This window comes from Rhinoraja longicauda, unplaced genomic scaffold (genome assembly GCF_053455715.1).
Source record: "Rhinoraja longicauda isolate Sanriku21f unplaced genomic scaffold, sRhiLon1.1 Scf000213, whole genome shotgun sequence".
Taxonomy (NCBI): domain Eukaryota; kingdom Metazoa; phylum Chordata; class Chondrichthyes; order Rajiformes; family Arhynchobatidae; genus Rhinoraja; species Rhinoraja longicauda.
In genome coordinates, this window is record NW_027601431.1 from 84,167 (window position 1) to 103,762 (window position 19,596).

Here is a 19,596-nt window from a genome sequence, read left to right on the forward strand (position 1 = left end):
ATACTTTAGTCAATTACATTGTGGAGAACCCAGATAGAAAAAAATATATTAAAAAATTTACAGGTAATGTAATTTGTTGAATTCACAAACACTGCAGATACTAGAAACCAAAACCGAGAATTTTGGAAACACTCAGTAGGCCGGTCAGTATCAACGGAGAGAACTAGTAAACAATCCAGGTCAAACACCTGACGATTCTTACAAATGTATCGGTATAAATCTTGTTTGTTCATAAAAAATGTTTTTTTTCCTCAGCTCTTTTCAATTCACCCACCTCTTTCTTTCAGATGTTTTAAATAAAGATCCATGTTCTCTTGTCGCAAGCAGGGTAGAATCTTGATCATTTTTTCATCAATTCGGAGTTAAATAATCATGACTGTCTAAAGTAAAACCTGAAGGGATGGAGACATTCAAAGGAAGTATCACAATAGTGATGTGGGGCTCGGGATCTGAGAGTAGCTCAAATTATCTGCAGACACAAAACTGACTCCAGTATTTTTATTGGGATTCCATTCTTTAGGAGAAGGCATCCATTTTAAGGAAAATTCTGTAGGAAGGAACTGTATATGTTTGTTTAAACCGAAGATAAACACACAAAGCTCGACAAACTCAGCAGGTCAGACAGCTTCTCTGGAGAAAAGGAATCGGTGACGTTGCGGGTCGAAACCCTTCTTCAGAAGAGTCACCTATTGCTTTTCTCCAGAGATGCTGTCTGACCCACTGTTACTCCACCTTTCCGTATCTATTTCAGGAAAATTCTCCTTTGTTCCCAGAACCTTACGAGGATGTTGCCTGGACTCGAGGGTCTGAGCTATAGGGAGAGGTTGAGTAGGCTGGGACTCCTTTAAGCACGGTTGGATGAGGAGTGATCTTATAAAGGTGTATAAAACCATGAGAGGAATAGTCCAAGTTGGTGCACAGTGTCTCTTGCCCAGTGTAGGAGAATCAAGGACCAGAGGACATGAGTTTAAGGTGAAGGGGAAAGGACTTAATAGGAATCTGAGGGGTAACCTTTTCACTCAAAGGGTGGTGGGTGTATGGAACAGGCCACCAGAAGAGGTAGTTGAGGCTGGGACTATCCCAACATTTAAGAAACAGTTAGACAGGTACATGGATAGGGCAGGTTTGGAGGTATATGGACCAAACGCGGGCAGGTGGGACTATGGTAGCTGGGACATGTCGGCCTGTGTGGGCAGGTTGGGCTCGAGGGCCTGTTTCCACGCTGTATCACTCTGACTCTAACTAATATTGGAAATATATTTGATCAGCATTTTTCCAAGTGGTGTAGGACATGTTTCATGTTAATATGAACGCTTTCTATCATTAATCATTTTTCACTGTTAAACTATAGAAATGGAAGTTGATCCATACAATGACTGCTGCAGAGACTCTGGTGATGGTTATTTCTGTTTACTTTACCGGCTGGTGAGACCTAGCGACCATTGCTTTGGATACAGACCCCCACGGATAGGTACTGTATTTCATTTAAAGTATTTGAATAAATTGTGTAGGAAAGAACTGCAGATGCTGGTTTAAATCGAAGATAGACATAAAATGCTGGAGTAACTCAGCGGCACAGGCAGCATCTCTGGATGGAAGGAAGGGCTGACGTTTCAGGTCGAGGCCCTTCTTCTGTGGAATTGATCCTTGGGGGGAATGTTTGGCTCTGAATTTGTAATCCTGGAGTCACAGCAAGTGAACAGATCAGCCACCAATATCTGGCCATTTTTTATTTCTCAAACATTATTTTTACAGAGATCAGCAAGTGTTCAACTTGATTTTAAATAAATATGCATGTTTAACTGCATTCTTTAATGAATCCCCATCTTGAGTAGCAGAGTACATTCTAATGTATCTGCTATTTATGCATTCAAAATTCTCTTGCAACTAACAACAATTTCTAACAAGTCTAAATCTCCTCTGCCTTCCACTTCAGCTCAATACCATTAGAGTGTCCAGAATGCAGTGAATAGGTTGCACTGTGCTCTTCGGATTAAGTATTAAGTATTAGCCTAATCAAAACCAAGCTGTGAATAAAAGTCCATGGATAGCCTACATAAGATTGATTTGTTCTTAGTGACAATAAGCTCAAATGTAAAAATTTGCATATTTGTAGATTGGATATTTTTAAGGCAGAGATAGATAGATTGTCCATTAGTGTAGGTGTCAGAGGTTATGGGGAGAAGGCAGGAGAATGGGGTGAGGAGGGAGAGATAGATCAGCCATGATTGAATGGCAGACAAGACTTGATGGGCCGAATGGCCTAATTCTGCTCCTATTCCTTTTGACCTTAAAAAGCATGTTTAGTTTATTTACATCCATAAGAACAATGCAGTTGTAGTCTGATAAGCACCAACATCCCCTTTGATGATCTGGCATCTCATGTGGTAGTTATCAAATTGGGTTATTTTTGCTGAATTTTATATTAATGCCATTTAGACTTTGAATATAGAATTGCAGCATTGCCGATTGTTCTTTAAATTATAAGGAGATGACATCAAGTTCAGAAATTTATTTTAAAGTTTATGCTGTAACCTTACTGTATACCACTGTATGTCACTGTAATTTATGCATAAAGTATGTTATGTGTTGCATATTTTGAGCATTTCTCATGCGACTGGCATCTTCATGAAACTGCCAACCCATTCCTCATGGATTTTGGATGGCTGAGAATATCCTGTTTTGGAATGAAACTTGGAGACATCATTGTGACATCAACAATGTGTTTGCATGGGCAACGGTCATTTTTATTTTTCGCTCATTTACTACAAGGTGTTGGTAACAATATAATTCCAACATTTAGGAAGGAGATGAGGAGGAATTTCTTTAGTCAGAGGATGTCGAATCCGTGGAATCCTTTGCCACAGAAGGCTGTGGAGGCCGTCAGTGGATATTTTTAAGGCAGAGATAGATCGATTCTTCATTAGTACGGGTGTCGGGGGTTGTGGAGAGAAGGCAGGAGAATGGGGTTCGGAGGGAGAGATAGATCATGCACGATTGAATGGCAGAGTAGACTTGATGGGCCGAATGGCCTAATTCTGCTCTTTGCACTTATGACCTTATGACCTGATGAACATACCATAATCCTCTACCTCGCTTATCTCAGCTATGGAGAATATTGAAAAATAAGTACTCAACACATGGTTATTGATAGGGCGCAGTGGTAGAGTTGCTGCCCAACAGCGAATGCAGCGCCAGAAACCCGGGTTCGATCCTGACTTCGGGTGCTTTTCCGTACGGAGTTTGTACGTTCTCCCCGTGACCTGCATGGGTTTTCTCCAAGATCTTTGGTTTCCTCCCGCATTCCAAAGATGTACAGGTTTGTAGGTTAATTGGCTTGGTGTATGTGTAAATTGTCCCTAGTGTCTGTAGGCTAGTGTTAATGCGCGGGGATCGCTGGTCAGCGCGGACCCAGTGGGCCGAAGGGCCTGTTTCCATGCTGTATCTCTACACTAAACTCAACTAAATTGCAACTACAATTTACAACCAACATCCAGTGAAAAAAACAATGTGAATGAAGAACTGCAGATGCGAAGAGAAAATTATGGTGCTGCCTCTGCTTAAACCCTAATTGAAAAGGAATCAAACAAGGTTGTTTAATATATTTTATGTGAGTTGTTCTTAACAGAGTGCTGTAAGCACTTCAGCTATTTCAAAATCAGTGCAAAATGAACAAAATATGGAGCCTCTCCAATTTAATTGCTCACTGATGCTATTTCGATGCATCAAATGGCTACATCTTAATTTTAATAATAGACTTTAAAGTTACTTTTTTGTTACACTTACCAGGTTTCTTCTTTGGAGATCCTCATGTGGTGACCCTGGATGGAACAAAATACACATTTAATGGTCTGGGTGAATTTGTTCTATTAAATGTGAAAGATGAAAATAATACGTTTACCTTCCGTCTACACGGTCGAACCCTCAGAGCTGGAGAAAATAGAACATCAGAGGCAACAACCTTTGTAGCACTGGCAGCACAAGGACCCAATGGAACAAAGGTATTGGTTATATGGATTCATAGTATTCTGCATTATTCTAATACAAATCTTGCCATCTGTGAAGTGGCATTTTAGTTCAGCCACTCATTCTGTGGCAGCTGGAATTTCATTGATCGCTTGCTGTGCGCAGAATGCTTTTTCATACGTTGGCAATAATGTTTCCGGGGACAGTTGTACAACCAAATAAATGTTTCCAATTGATCCAACATCACATCACATATGGCATGAAATAAATTCAGTTTGTATCAATGAATTGTAAAGGTCTATTTAAATCTTGGTATTTGTCTGTAACATAGCTACTGCGTATTGGAAAAGCCCAAATAAATTGCCAGCAGTGAGTCGAATGTGTTTTCATGCAGTTGGCAATAACCTATCCTAAGACGGTTATACAACCAAATAAACGTTTCCAATCAATTCAACATCATGAAATAAAAAGCTTACAAATCAATTGTAAAGATGTGTTTAAATATTGGCAATTGTTTGTAACATAGCTACTGTGTAGTGGACTAGGGGAAGCTAGAGAGGAAATAGCAGATGTTCTGACTGAGATATATGATCATCATTAGACATAGGGGAGGTTCTGAAAGACTGGAGGGTGGCTAATGTGCCACTATTTCAGAAATGCTGTAAGGAATAGCCTGGGAACAGTAGACTAGAGGGCCTAACATATGTGGTAGGGACATTACTGGAGAGTATTCTGAGGTAAAATATATATATGCATTTATATGCTTTCATTCAAGAAACTCATTTACTCTCCGATGAATTCATCCCTTTAAGAAGGAGATAGCCAGCTCAAGTCATATCCGCTTCATATTCTTCTTACGCAAGAGGAGTTGCAATACTTGTGCACAAATCTGTTCCACTACAGATTTATAAAACCATACAGGATCCAGCAGGCAAATTTGTAATCATTCAGGGCTCATTACTAAATCAAGAAATAAATTTAGTAAGTGTATATGGCCCTGATAGCAACGATACAAATTTTAATAATAATCTGTTTCTTACTTGATCAACATTACATGGTTTCATCAGTATAGCAGGAGACTTTAACTGTACTCTTAATCCAAAATTGGATAAATCCTCAGGCGTGGATACTTCTCATATGCAGTGTCGGAAAATAATCCAACAGTTTATGTGTGAGTTGATTCTTTGTGATATTTGGAGATATAAAAATCCTTCAATATTCAAGGCGGGAATATTCATGTCACTCTGCTGCTCGTAATTCCTATTCACGCACAGATTATTTCCTCATTTCTAAACCAATGATAACCTGTGTGAACGATTCAATGTATAAAAGTATTGTTATTTCAGATCATGCTTTACTACTAGTTAATTATAGCGTTAGGACAGCTAGTAGAGGCCTTGCTGTGTGGAGATTAAGCCCACGATGGTTACATGATAAAAAAATCCTAGAATTTATTGGAAAAAATATTGATACTTATTTCCAACTGAATACAACTCAAACTTCAGCATCAACTAGATGGGAGACATTTAAAGCCTATAATCGAGGGCAAATGGTCAGTTATACAAGTAGCAGCTCAAATAAACAACACCTGAAATTGATAGTTAGAAAAAGATATTAAAGAACTTGAGATAGAAATTAATCTTTACGATATAAAAGAGACCAGACAGAAATTGGCAATTCTCAAAGCACAGTATTACGAATTGTCCACAAATAAAGCAACATCCAACCTAATGAAACTGAAACAGACATTTTGTGATTAAGGAGAGAAGGCAGAAAAGCTATTGGCCTGGCGTATAAAATCATTGCGAAATGAAAGATCAATTTTGGAAATTGAATCTGAGAAAGGGACAACAATAATAAATCCACAAGAAATCAACAATATTTTTTAATCATACTACTCAAAACTCTATACCTCAGATGTTCCAGCCATTTCACAGACCCTCCACAACCTCCTAGACCAGTTTAGAGATACCTGTTGTAGAAGAAGGAGCTAAAGATGAGCTTAATTGTCCAGTTGTACTATCAGAACTGTCGGAGGCCATTGTCAGTATGAAAGGAGGAAAGGCATCAGGGCCAGACGGTATACCTATTGATATTTATAAAAAGTTTAAGGACAAGCTACTCATCCCATTATGAGACATGTTTGAAGAATCGGTTGGAAAGGGTGAGCTGCCACCATCACTATGGAATGCACTTATAACTTTAATATTAAAGCCAGGAAAGCCCTCCACAAAGTGTGAATCCTTTCACCCTATCTCTTTGATCAACTCCGATGTGAAAATAATAGCAAAAGTTCTTGCACAGAGGCTTGAGAAATGCCTGCCATCTATTGTTGCTCTACATCAAAATGGTTTTATTAAAGACAGGGCTTCCATAATATACGTAGAGTGCTGAATATTATGCATGCAAAGAGGCACCAGATGAGGCTGTGGTAGGACTTGATGCTGAAAAAGCCTTTGATAGGGTCGAACATGAATACCTATTTGAAGTGCTTAATCGTTTTGGAATTGGCAGTTACTTCCTCAGCTGGATCAAAGTCTTATATTATGATTCACGGGCTTCAGTAATGACCAATTATATGGGATCAGAACAGTTTTCCCTCTTCAGAGGCACACGGCAAGGGTGCCCCCCGTCACCTCTACTTTTTGTTCTGGCCATTGAGCCTTTAGCTATTGGAATTAGAAGCAATAGCGGGATAGCTGGTATTAAAATTAATGATATTGAGAATAAAATAGGAATGTATGCGGATGATATAGTACTTTTTTTAATGGATCTGAAACAATCGATACCCACTTTACTAGATTTAATTGAAACATACCGAAGTTTTTCAGGTTATAAAGTTAATACATCTAAATCTATGATCCTATTTCTTAAAAGTTCTGGAAGACTAACCCCTCCGCTACGTACTCCTTTCAGAAATGTTTTGGAAAGTTTTACATATCTTGGAGTAAAAATCACTCCAACAATAGAATTCATTGTGCCCACTAACTATAATCCGGTTGTTGACTCAGTGGTAGAATCTATTAACAGATGGAAATCCTTACCATTATCCATGATTGGACGTATTAATGTTCTCAAAATGAACATCTATCTATCTATTATACTACTAAAACTCAGATCTTGTGTATGAATAAATATATATATATATGAATATATTTCTTTGTTTGTATCAGTGATTTCGGCTAATTAAGGCAAAACGGTGAACCGTAGCGCCACAATTTTTGCACCGCCTTAATCACCACGCTGAACGCTGGTCGAAAATGATATTTTCATTTAATTTGGTCATATATTTTTTAAGTTACAGAGGTTTTAATGTTAAAACATTTTATTTCTAACCGATTTTTTCAAGGTCTTCAGCGTGTGACGTCACAATGCCCCTGTGAGATGAGCTCGCGCTGCTCCCCCTCCCACTGATTTATTGAAGGTTTTCAGTGTGGTGCTGCTGTACGTCTGTGCGTATGATGTCAGCACGCACGCGTGGCCTCTCCTCACTCGCACCAACAACATGGACGCAATTAGCGGAGCCGCCCGCTCGCGATCACCGGCTCCCCTCTCCTCTCTCCCCTTGCTTCTCTCCTCTCTCCCACACCCGGGAGACCCTCTCCCTGCTATCGCCCAGAACCAGCGCGCCGCCGCCCTATCCGTCTCCAGTAGTCCGGGATCGGCCACGCCACAGTAACGGCCGCGCTCCGCAGCTCCCTCCTCCTCCCTGCACGATCCGTAAGTGCTTTTCGCCGGGACCACAGGGGGGGCGGGGGTTGGTAGGGAAAGGGGGTGGGGGAGAGTAACGGAGGGGGCGACGAGGAGGGTGGGAGGAGGAGAGAGTGGGGGTGGGAGGAAGCAGAGTGGGACTGGGGAGGGGGACAGCAGGGGTGGGGGGTTGGTGCTGGGGGAAAGAGAGAGTAGGGGAAAGGGGTGTGCTGGGGAAAACGGGGTGGGGGAGAGTAAGAGTGTGTCTGGGGGAGAGAGAATGGGGGGGTCTGAGAATGGGGACGGGGAGGGGGACAACAGGGGTCGTGCGGAGGGGGTTGGTGGTGGGGGAAAGAGGGGTACTGGGAAAAGGGGAGGTCGTGGGGAAAAGGGGGGTGTGGGGAGAGTAAGAGTGGAGCTGGGGGAGGAGAGAATGGGGGGTGTGGGAAACTTTGCTAGTTTATTACTAAAACTCTGTGTCCATGTGTTTGTGTGTTTGTCCGTATGTGTGTACAGCTTAACTTTTGATGCTCGCGCAGACAAAACGGTACACCATAGCGCTACAATTTTTGCACCACCATATTCACCATTATCCTGGCCATATATTACAAATACGTTCATTCAAATTGAAGCTACATTTTTAAAGCTAGAGAGATTTTAAAGTTTAAATTTTTCATTTCTAACCCATTTTTTGAAGGGCTTCAGCGTGTGACGTCACAATGGCACCCGTGCGCCTATGAGAGATCAGCTCGTGCTCTGCGCCGGAGGGGAGGAGGAGGGGGAGGAGGAGGGGGAGGGGGAGGAGGAGGGGGGATGAGGGGGGGAGGAGGAGGAGGGGAGGAGGAGGAGGAGGGGAGGAGGAGGAGGAGGGGGAGGAGGAGGAGGGAGGGGAGGAGTAGGGGAGGAGGGGGGGTAGGAGGAGGAGGGGGAGCAGGAGGGGAGGAGGAGGAGGAGGGGAGGAGATGGGGGGAGGAGGGAGGGAGGCGGGGGGGGTGGGAGTAGGAGGAGGGAGGGAGGAGGGGGGGTTGGGAGTAGGAGGAGGGGGGAGGAGGAGGGGGGGAGGAGGAGGGGGGAGGAGGAGGAGGGGGGAGGAGGAGGGGGGGAGGAGGAGGGGGAGGGAGGAAGGGAGGGAGGAAGAGGAGGGGGAGGAGGAGGAGGGGGGAGGGAGGAGGGGGAGGAGATGGGGGGGAGGAGGAGGGGGGAGGAGGGGGGAGCAGGAGGGGGGAGGAGGAGGAGGAGGAGGAGGAGGAGGGGGAGGAGGAGGGGGAGAGGAGGGGAGGAGGGGGGGGAGGAGGAGGAGGAGGGGGGGAGTAGGAGGAGGGGGGGAGGAGGAGGAGGGGGAGGAGGAGGAGGGGGGGAGGAGGAGGAGGCGGGGAGCGCACTCCATTCCCACCTCAACCCCCCTCCATTCCCACCTCAACCCTCTGTTGAAACTCCCCCAAACCTTTCCTGCATTAACTGAAATTGGCTTGGGGAGATGGAGTGGGTTAGTAGGGGGAGGAGGGGGGGATAAGGGGGGATTGAGTGGGGGGTTGAGGGTGCTACAATACAAGAGAGGCTTTGGGTCCAGGCCTCACTCAATCATACCCTCTCCCCTTCCCTGCCCCCTCCTCTACGAGGAATGGGCCCAACGGGTCCACTTGGTCTAGTCCTTCCTAAATTCCTTTACCTCTTTCAGACCATCCCGCTGACTCCCCATTTTAACTTTTTACTAGAATGAAAGAGCTTTTTCATAACTATATTTGGAATAGTAGACGTTCAAGGCTTCGCTTAACCCTGTTGTACTTACCTTATGACAGAGGTGGGTTAAAACTCCCAAACCTCCAGGGATACTATCTGGAGGAAAATCCTCCTCTATCCCAATTTTCACCAATCTGGGGAAATAGAAACTTTACGCCAGGCACTAATGACTTGGGTTTTAAGATATGGGCGGACAAGGGTATCAGTAAAATCTCAGATTTATATAATATTGATATTCTTTTAAGTTTCAATGAAGTAAAATAAAAATTCGGAATTGACTCAAAACATTTTTTTAAGTATCTCCAGATTAGAAACTTCATAGTTTCATAGCAAAGCTCACTAGGTCTACCAACTTAAAACTCTTTAGAAAAGACGGCTTTAAACCATCATGAGGCAGGTTGCCAAATCTCACGGTTTTACCAAATTATTATAGCTAAAGCAAAGGAATCTTCAGAAGATAAAAGGCTTGCGTTGTGTTCAGATCTTGATGAAGAAATTACTGTAGAAGAATGGCAGGATATATGTTTACAATCTCAAGTCCAAACAATAAATACACGGTTCAAATTACTCCAGTACAAATGGATAATGACACTATATATTACTCCTGTTTTACTGCATCACATTTTTTTCATATTTTATTTCATATTTCAGATACAACGCGGAAACAGGCCTTTTCGGCCCACCAAGTCCGCGCCGCCCAGCGATCCCCGCACACTAATACTATTAACACTATCCTGCACACACTAGGGACAATTTTAAATTTTTTTTTTACATTTACCCAGTCAATTAACCTACATACCTGTACGTCTTTGGGGTGTGGGAGGAAACCGAAGATCTCGGAGAAAACCCACGCAGGTCACGGGGAGAACGTACAAACTCCTTACAGTACAGCACCCGTAGTCAGGATTGAACCTGAGTCTCTGGCGCTGCATTCGCTGTAAAACAGCAACTCTACCGCTGCGCTACCGTGCCGCCCGAATACACCTGATCTGTGCATCAAATGTGGTGTACATGAGGGTAGCTTGTTTCATTGCCTTTGGGAATGCCCCACCATCCAAGAGTACTGGAAGGAGCTAATAACAACTTTATCTATTGCCACAAAAGAGAAGCTTCCACTATGTCCTAAACTTTGTATTTCCGGGTGTTTTCCAGCAAGCTGTAAACTTAACACTCCAGATAAGAAGATGGTTATATTTTGTCTGCTTGAAGCTAAACATAAGATATCTTTGTCATGGAAATCAGTTTATAGACCAAACAAGCAAAGTTGGGTTGATGAATTTGGAATGTTATGTTACAGTTATACAATATGTTAGTCAGACTGCATTTGGAGTATTGTCTTCAGTTTTGTTCACCCTGTTGTAGGAAGGATGTTGTTAAGCTGGAAAGAGTGCCGGGAAGATATACGGGGATGTTGTCAAGATTTGAGGGACTGAGTTATAGAGAGTGGCTGGGCAGGCTAAGACTATATAGCTTGGAGTGCAGGAGGATGAGAGGTGATTTTACCGAGGTATATAGTCAAGAGTCAAAAGTGTTTTAATGTCATGTGTCCCAAAACAGAACAATGAAACTAGTGCAAGACAAAAACAATGCCTCCATGTGCATGTACTTTGGAGCTAATTTTGGAGGTTGTAATGTTCAATAGCCTGATGGTTGTTGGAGAGAAAGTTGATCCTGAACCTGGATGTTACAGTTTTCATGAGGGGAATTGATAGGGTGAATATACAGAGTCTTTTACCCAGAGTCGGGGAATCAAGAACCGTTGGACATAAGTTTAAGGTGAGAGGGGAAAAATGTAATTGGAACACGAGGGGCAACTTTTTCCACAAAGAGGTGACGGGTATATGGAATGAGCTGCCAGAAGAGATAGTTGATGCAGGTACCATAACAATATTTACAAGACATTTGGACAGGAACATGGGTGGAAAAGGTTGAGAGGAATGTGGGCCAAATGCAGGCAGGTGGGACTTGTGTAGATGGACAGTATGGGCAAGTTGGGCCAAAGGGCCTGTTTTCTTGTTGCATGACGATGACTCCATAACTAGGTTTGAAAATAATTTAGAATATTATTGTAACCTTGGCAATGAGCAACCTTATTTGCCATCAGCAACTGTGACAAAATCACAAGCACACTGCACTCTTGTTCTTCTTAGTCCGCAATTAAATCTACACACCTGGTCCTCAAATCAGATCGGTGTGAAAATAACTGTATCATGGGTCTTCACTCTGGTCTCAGATTAACATGGCAAATTGGGCCGTAATAAAATCAAGGCCCAACCATTTTTTAAAAACATCCTGTTGGATTACTGCTGTTTCACTTCTTAGTGCAGAATAAAATTATTTGAACTGAATGAAGGGGGAACATCTGTTGCAATAATCCATCTCCCTCCCCTTCCCCACCTCCCATTAAATCTTTCACCACCCCTCACCTCAACACAAACTAATCTCACCCAGGTGACTAGGTTAAAATCAAGACATCAGTTTGTGCTCAAAATATCTATTCCGAATAACCAGAGAATTTTATATTCAGCTTATTCTTCAACATTTTCAAGAGCGCTTTTTAAAAAAAGAATTAAGGGAATCTAATTAAGATGTTTACCAGAATGATCCCAAGAATGAGTCGTTTGAGTAGCTCACCTACGATGAGCGTTTGACGGCACTGGGCCTGTACTCGCTGGAGTTTAGAAGAATGAGGGGGACCTCATTGAAATGTACAGAATAGTGACAGGCTTGGATAGAGTGGATGTGGAGAGGATGTTTCCACTAGTGGAAGAGTCTAGGACTAGAGGTCATAGCCTCAGAATTAAAGGATGTTCATTTAGGAAGGAGGTGAGGAAGAATTTCTTTAGTCAGAGGGTGTAATTCTTTGCCAAGTCAGTGGATATATTTAAGGCAGAGATAGATTGATTCTTGATTAGTGCAGGCATCAGAGGTTATGGGGAGAAGGCAGGAGAATGGGGTTAGGAGGGAGAGATAGATCAGCCATGATTGAATGGTGGAGTAGACTTGATGGGCCGAATGGCCTAATTCTGCTCCTATCACTTATGTTCTTATAATACAATTATGTTTGCAAATATTTGGCACCCATTTTTTTAGATGCAGGCAATGAAATAATGTTCTTTTTACAGGTTGAGTGGAATCTCAAGAATGAAGATGAACTAACGCTCCTGGTCGATGGGAATATTGTAACTGTAACAGGTTGGAATGAATAGTCCTTGCCTTAATTAATTCCTATTGCACAATAAAATTAAAATAGCTGCTACAATATGAAATAATCCTGGACTGATATTTAGCAGAAATGTATGTAATAGAGATTCTGTTTGGGTACCAAATGCGTATCACCCTATCAACGGATCAACTGGTCGGCCAGATCAAAATCTCTTTCACGTTTCTTCCTCATTTCAACTATTCTAATGAATTCCAGTAGCAAAGAGATCACTAGTTTGTCTATGAGGGCCACATTAGATACATTGTCCTCTCCTCTCCTTACAGATGTAGCCCATTATTGCTCTCTATGTAAACTGGAATATAGATCAAGAAGATGCTTCAGCACAGCATTGGCCGTGGGTCACATCAGCCATCGCAAGGGCACATTAAACCTGTTGACCAGGTTCATTCCCTGTTCAACAGGGAATGCTGTTGCCATAAACCCAGTTCCTGCTTCTCCACAGCTACACGATGCGCCCACATCTTGGTGCATACCTGGCTTCTCTGAAACCTGTAGCTTCAGGTAATTAGACCTGACATTGAAGGAAGCAAGGATTTGGTCAGGTCCTCTGCACACCTATGATGATGATAATGATAGCTAGGTGCAGTGAAATCCCTTGTTTTTCCGTACAAAATACACAAAAGAGTCACCACAAAGATGCCGTCAAAGTTATACAAAGCACTCGTCCCTTCTTTGTCTGGCCCCCACGCTGCGTCCCCCTTTGTCTCAGCGACAGGTCCCGTGTACCTCGGTCCGTCCACCATCTCGGCCTGACCTCGACCTCGACCTCGGTCCGTCCATGACCTTGAAGCTCCGTCTCTGGCCCAACTCTGTTTGAGACTCTGACCCGACCTCGAGGTTCCGACCCAACCTCGTCTGCAGGGTCTCCGACTCGTCGCCGGCCCAACTCGACATCAGAGCTCGACCCGACCAGCGCGTCTCGACCAATCACTCTGCACTGGCGTCTTGGCAGCCCATGGTGCCCACAGGGGCGAGTCCTCCCCAATCGTCTGACTGTAGCGTCGAGTCGGGCCTGCTCACTGGGAGTGCCCCAGCCCACTGCTCAATCCCGCCTCATCTGCTCCCAAGGTGGGGATTTCCATAGAGGAGCTTCTGAGATATCCTCGTGTTTTAGTGATTGTGCCCCCCCCCACCCCCCCGCCATTGATGGGTCCTCTGTGGCCTCCCGTTCTGCTTTCCGCTGAAATGTTGGTCATTTTCCCCCCTTTGCTTAGAATGAGACCAGTTACACAATTTCTGCAGTTCTGCTCTTTAGATTTCTGTTCAGGTTCGATGTCTCTTTGCCGGATTCTGGTCTTTCAGTAGGTGATAGCCGACCAGCAGCAAACAATAGTCAGACACAAACATGTTGGTGGACGTGACCGTGAACACAAACTAGAAACCTCTTCAGCCCCGACTGACTCAGCAGGTCTCCTGCAAGTGCACATCAGCAGCCGAGCTTGATCATAATGTAGTAATACAATCTTAGTTGACAATTTTTTCTCTTTCATATGTTTTATGTTTAAGTGAGTTTTGATATAATCACTGTTCCTTAAGAAGTCCTGTTGTTAAATGAATTCAATTAATATTTATTTTCCAGTGTCGGTCAATATGTATTCAAGAGAGTTGGATATAGCCATGATCATATTGAATGGCGGTACTGGCTCTAAGAACCGAATGGCTTACTGCACCTATTTTCTACGTTTTTCTATGTAATATAGCTTAAGATTTTTTGTTAACAGAAAATTCTACCTATATAAATCAAGTAACCCTGCAGAGGACAACCAACAATGAGACAGTCGCCAGTTTTGAGGGGGGAATATCTCTTACAGTTTCAGGAAAAATGGGAGCTTTGACTTTCACTACTTCATTGGAAAATGCTTTCATAAATAAGACAGAAGGACTCTTGGGTGAGTAACATCACTGTTGACCCTATTACCTCTAGAGTGTATTAACTGACATGTCGAACAAAAGACTAAAACAAGGTTTAGTTTAGTTTAGTACAACTTAATCTTTATTAACACTCGAGTAACTTAAACATGCATGCAAACTATTGACTTCTAATAACTTTTCATTTACTTTACTATTTCAACTTATCACTTTTTAAACTAAATCACCAAACTCATGACTTGGAGTCAGATATTACCCACATGAGTGATTTGGCCAGATTCACTCTGTTGGTAGGGGGTCGTCTTCTCTGAGCTTCAAACTCAGGTCCCTCCTTCTTGCCATGGTTGTTCCCGGCTTGTCACTCCCGATGTCTCTTCTTTATTCTAATTTTCCTTCCATCTTCGAAGGGAAGCCTTTGTTCTAACCCAAAGCCCTCATGGCTTTACGGTGAATCATTTCAAGCTGTCACTCCTCCAAGGGTTGAATAAACAAAACACATCTTCATTCCTTATCAGGCTGGGGAGTTCTTAATTACGTCGCTTGTTCACATCTCCTTCTCATTATAGAGTTATTTTGCAATATGTCCGGTCCAGGCACTTTATCTTCTCAAGGCCGTGCTGCCTAGTCGTGAAGTTACCTTCAGCTCTGCTCCCACCAGAGGTCAATGACGTGACCATTTTCACTGGGCTCCTTTGTTCTCCTGGCTCCAGCATTTCGCTCTGTCTGTCTTTCGCTAGTAGCATCCTCCCAAAGCCTGTCGGGATACTGGCCATCCTTCCCAGGCCAGATCACCATATTGAGAAACATTGCTGTTCTTTTCTTTGAAAAACAACAATCATGAATAGTCAACAAAGTAATCAAATTGTCAAAATAATCGTTTCTTATTTAGTCTTGTGACCAGGAAAGTCTCCTGTCTGTCGGCAACTTTTCCTTGATCTGATGCAGCAGATCAGGCGAGGTCCTGCTGACCGTGAGATCTTGCCGTGTGATGAGCCTTCAGGTGGAATCCCAGTCCCGCCGACCGACGAGTCTTCGGGTTGGGCGTCGCAGGCGCGGCACCTTGGGAAGGCCTCCGCCGCTCAGTGCCTCCATAATATATCGATTAATGCCGAATGAATTGCTCTGACCCGAACCCATTCACATGTGTTGCAGCTCAGTGCTTCACCTAATCAAATCTTGTTTGATATTTTAATCGGCAAATGTTTACACTTATTTAATATCTACTTTGTTTATTAATTAATTTTTATTAAAAGTTATTGTCTGCATTATTTTAGTTTAGTATTAGTATAAAAATAAAACTTGCAATAAATTCAAATCTTTCCAATCTGAAGCTAAAGTGAAACAAACATGCTACCACAAAGATTGAAGGCACATGGCAGCATCTCTTTCCCTCTGCACCAAATTTCCAATGCTGACCAAATTGCTATCTGATCAAATTTGTTATAATGTGCCTCGATGGAAGAAACAAAGCTTTAGAGATGAAATTTCAGAATAGCGGGGTTGGTGGTGGTGGGGGGGGGGGGGGGGGGGGGGGTTGTGTTAATGTTTTCACCTGAATGACAAAATGAAATTATCTGGCTTGGATCACATTTAGGACTAGAAGACCTGTTCAAACCAATACACATTGCACCCATTAGAAAAGTAATACAATCAAACACAATGAACTGACTATAAAGTTCTTTGGAATTAGGTCATGAAAGGTTTGACCTGCAGCAAACTGTTTCTCATGTCTCTGCTAAGAGTTTAGACTTATTTTAACTGCTTGTAAATTCACATTTTCTGGATGTTCAAGAGTGTTTTAAGTGTCATATGTCCCAGATAGAACAATGAAATTCTTACTAGCAGCAGCACAACAGAATTTGTGACATAGTACACTGTAAACAGTATAATAAACGAGAAAAAGTTTATATATATATATATATATATATATATATATATACACACATAATAATAAAAGAGAAAAAGTATTTATATATATATATATATATATATACACACGCACACACACAAACACACATAAATTCACATAAAAGCTAAGAAACAATAATTGTGCAAAAAGACAAAACCAATGCCCCCAAGTTCTATGTAGTTCAGATCTTATTTGGAGGTTGTAGTGTTTAATAGCCTGATGGCTGTTGGGAATTTCCTGAACGTGGGCATTAGTTTTCATTTTACAGTTCATTTCTCCTCAATTTAGTTGGTAGTATAAAGACATTTTAGAAGTTTTGAACCCAAGTAAAGTATTGGAATAGGTGGTATAACTACAAAATTCTTTCCCGTTTTTGTTTCTAGGAGTCTGGAATAATGACAAAACAGATGACTTTAAAACTGCTGATGGACAATACCTTGAATATGATGGAATTAAATTGCCCAATGACACTCAGATTTTCTTTGACTTTGGTCTTACATGTAAGCCATGGTTTTCATGTACATCAATATATTGTTCTAGTTAATGAAATGACTTGCCTAGTATTTAATTAATTTCCTAATTATATCATAATTCTGATTACATTTCTCTGTTTGTGTTTTCCAGGGAAAACAACAGTGAATGACAGTATATTTACATATAACACAACTGCTGGAGAGACTTGGTTCACTTACAACAACAACAGTTTTGTGCCTAAATTTTATGATGAGCTTTTGCAAACTACAGACAAAGAGAGAATCAGCAAAGCTAATGAAACGTGCCAAGGAAATGATGATTGCATTTTTGATATTTTGAGTACAAACGATTTTTCCTTTGGAGCAGCAACATTACAAAACGTGAATTCATTTGCAGCACAGAACAGCACAATGAGTATGTATTGTGTCTATGTTTTCTTTGCTAATGTTATCATTGACACAGTTATTCATGATGTTGGAGCTGGTGATGGATTATTAGTCCAGATTTTTCTTTATTCTTAATGGCAGATTTGTTTTGTTACACTTGCCCGTTAGATGGGTTTTTTTGCATGGTAAATTGTTGAAATTGTGGGCTGCTTACAATACAGTGAGGGAAACTGGGTTGTGAGAGTCAATGTGAACAGGACGAACAACCATTTATCTAATTGAACCAATCCATTTGAAAGTGTCAAAAATAAATTGTGAGTATTCAGTTTTAGAGTAAAAGAGTCACACAGCTTGGAAAGCCCATCGGCCCAACTTGCCCATGCCGTACATAGATACATAGATACAAAGACAATAGGTGCAGGAGTAGGCCATTCAGCCCTTCGAGCCAGCACCGCCATTCAATGTGAACATGGCTGATCACCCACAATCAGTAACCCGTTCCTACCTTCTCCCCATGTCACTTGATTCCGCTAACCCTAAGAGTTCTATCTAACTCTCGTGAATACATCCAGTGAATCGACCTTCACTGCCTTCTGAGGCAGAGTATTTCACAAATTCACAACTCTCTGGGTGAAAACGTTTTTCCTAACCTCAGTTCTAAATGGCGTACCCCTTATTCTTAAACTGTGGCCCCTGAATCTGGACACCCCCAACATCGGGAACATGTTTCCTGCATCTAGCGCCTCCAATCCCTTAATAATTTTATATGTTTCAATAAGATCCCCTCTCATCCTTCTAAATTCCAGTGAATACAAGCCCAGTCGTTCCATTCTTTCATCATATGACAGTCCCGCCATCCCGGGGATTAACCTCATGAACCTACGCTGCACTCTATCAATAACAAGAATGTCCTTCCTCAAATTAGGAGACCAAAACTGTACACAATACTCCAGGTGTGGTCTCACCAAGGCCCTGTACAAGTGCAGAAGGACATCTTTGCTCCTATGCTCAACTCATCTCATTATGAAGGCCAACATGCCATTAGCTTTCTTCAGTGCCTGCTGTACCTGCATGCTTACTTTCAGTGGCTGATGTACAAGGACACTCAGGTCTCGTTGTACTTCCCCTTTTCCTAACCTGATACCATTCAGATAATAATCTGCCTTCCAGTTCTTGCCACCAAAGTGGATAACCTCACATTTATCCACATTATACTGGATCTGCCGTGCATTTGCCCACTCACCCAACCTGTCCAAGTCACCCTGCATCCTCATAGCATCCTCTTCACAGTTCACACTGCCACCCAGCTTTGTGTCATCTGCAAATTTGCTATTACTTTTAATTCCTTCATCTAATTCATTAATGTATATTGTAAATAGCTACAGCCCCGGCCCCGAGCCTTGCAGCACCCCACTGGTCACTGCTTGCCATACTGAACATGCCCCATCTACACTCGTCTCACCTGCCTGTGTTTGGCCCATATCCTTCTAAGCCTGTTCTATCCATGTATTTAATTAAATGCTTCTTAAACATTGTAATAGTACCAGCCTCAACTACGTCCTCTGCCAGCTCATTTCATACATCCACCACCCTTTGTGTAAAAAAAAGTTACCCCTCTGTTTCCTATTAAATCTTTCCCCCTTCACCTTAACGGCACGGTAGCGCAGCGGTAGAGTTGCTGCTTTACAGCGAATGCAGCGCCGGAGACTCAGGTTCGATCCTGACTACGGGTGCTGCACTGTAAGGAGTTTGTACGTTCTCCCCGTGACCTGCGTGGGTTTTCTCCGAGATCTTCGGTTTCCTCCCACACTCCAAAAGACATACAGGTATGTAGGTTAATTGGCTGGGTAAATGTAAAAATTGTCCCTAGTGGGTGTAGGATAATGTTAATGTACGGGGATCGCTGGGCGGCACGGACTTGGTGGGCCGAAAAGGCCTGTTTCCAGCTGTATATATATGATATGATATGATATGATGATATGATAATCTTATGTCCTCAGGTTCTCAATTTCCCTAATCTGGGCAAAAGACTCTGTGTTTACCCAATATATCTGCCTCATGATTTTGTACACCTCTTTAAGATCATCCCTCATCCTCCTGTGCTTCTAGGAATAACATCCTACCTGCTCAACCTTTCCCTATAGCTCGAGTCCTGGCAACATCCTCGCAAATCTTCTTTGCACTCTTTCCAGCTTGACAACATCTTTCCAGTAACATGGTGACCAGAACTGAACACAATACTCTAAATGTGGCCTCATCAAAGTCTTTATATTAATGCAGCATAACCTCCCAACTTCGAAGCTCAATACTCTGACTGATGAAGGCCGATGTGACAA

At 42.5% G+C, this 19,596-nt stretch overlaps 1 protein-coding gene across 1 annotated transcript in view; it reads right to left on the reverse strand.

The window, feature by feature from the left end:
* Positions 1-274: 274 nt before the first annotated feature.
* LOC144590574 (uncharacterized) overlaps positions 275-19,596 on the reverse strand; it is a 62,038-nt gene continuing 42,716 nt past the window's right edge. The window contains exons 3-5 of the mRNA XM_078395093.1: positions 3,902-3,971; positions 3,787-3,821; positions 275-392 (exon numbers count right to left, since the gene is read on the reverse strand). Coding sequence (XP_078251219.1) covers positions 371-392; positions 3,787-3,821; positions 3,902-3,971 — 127 coding nt within the window. The 3' untranslated portion in view covers positions 275-370. The remainder of the gene's footprint in view (positions 393-3,786; positions 3,822-3,901; positions 3,972-19,596) is intronic.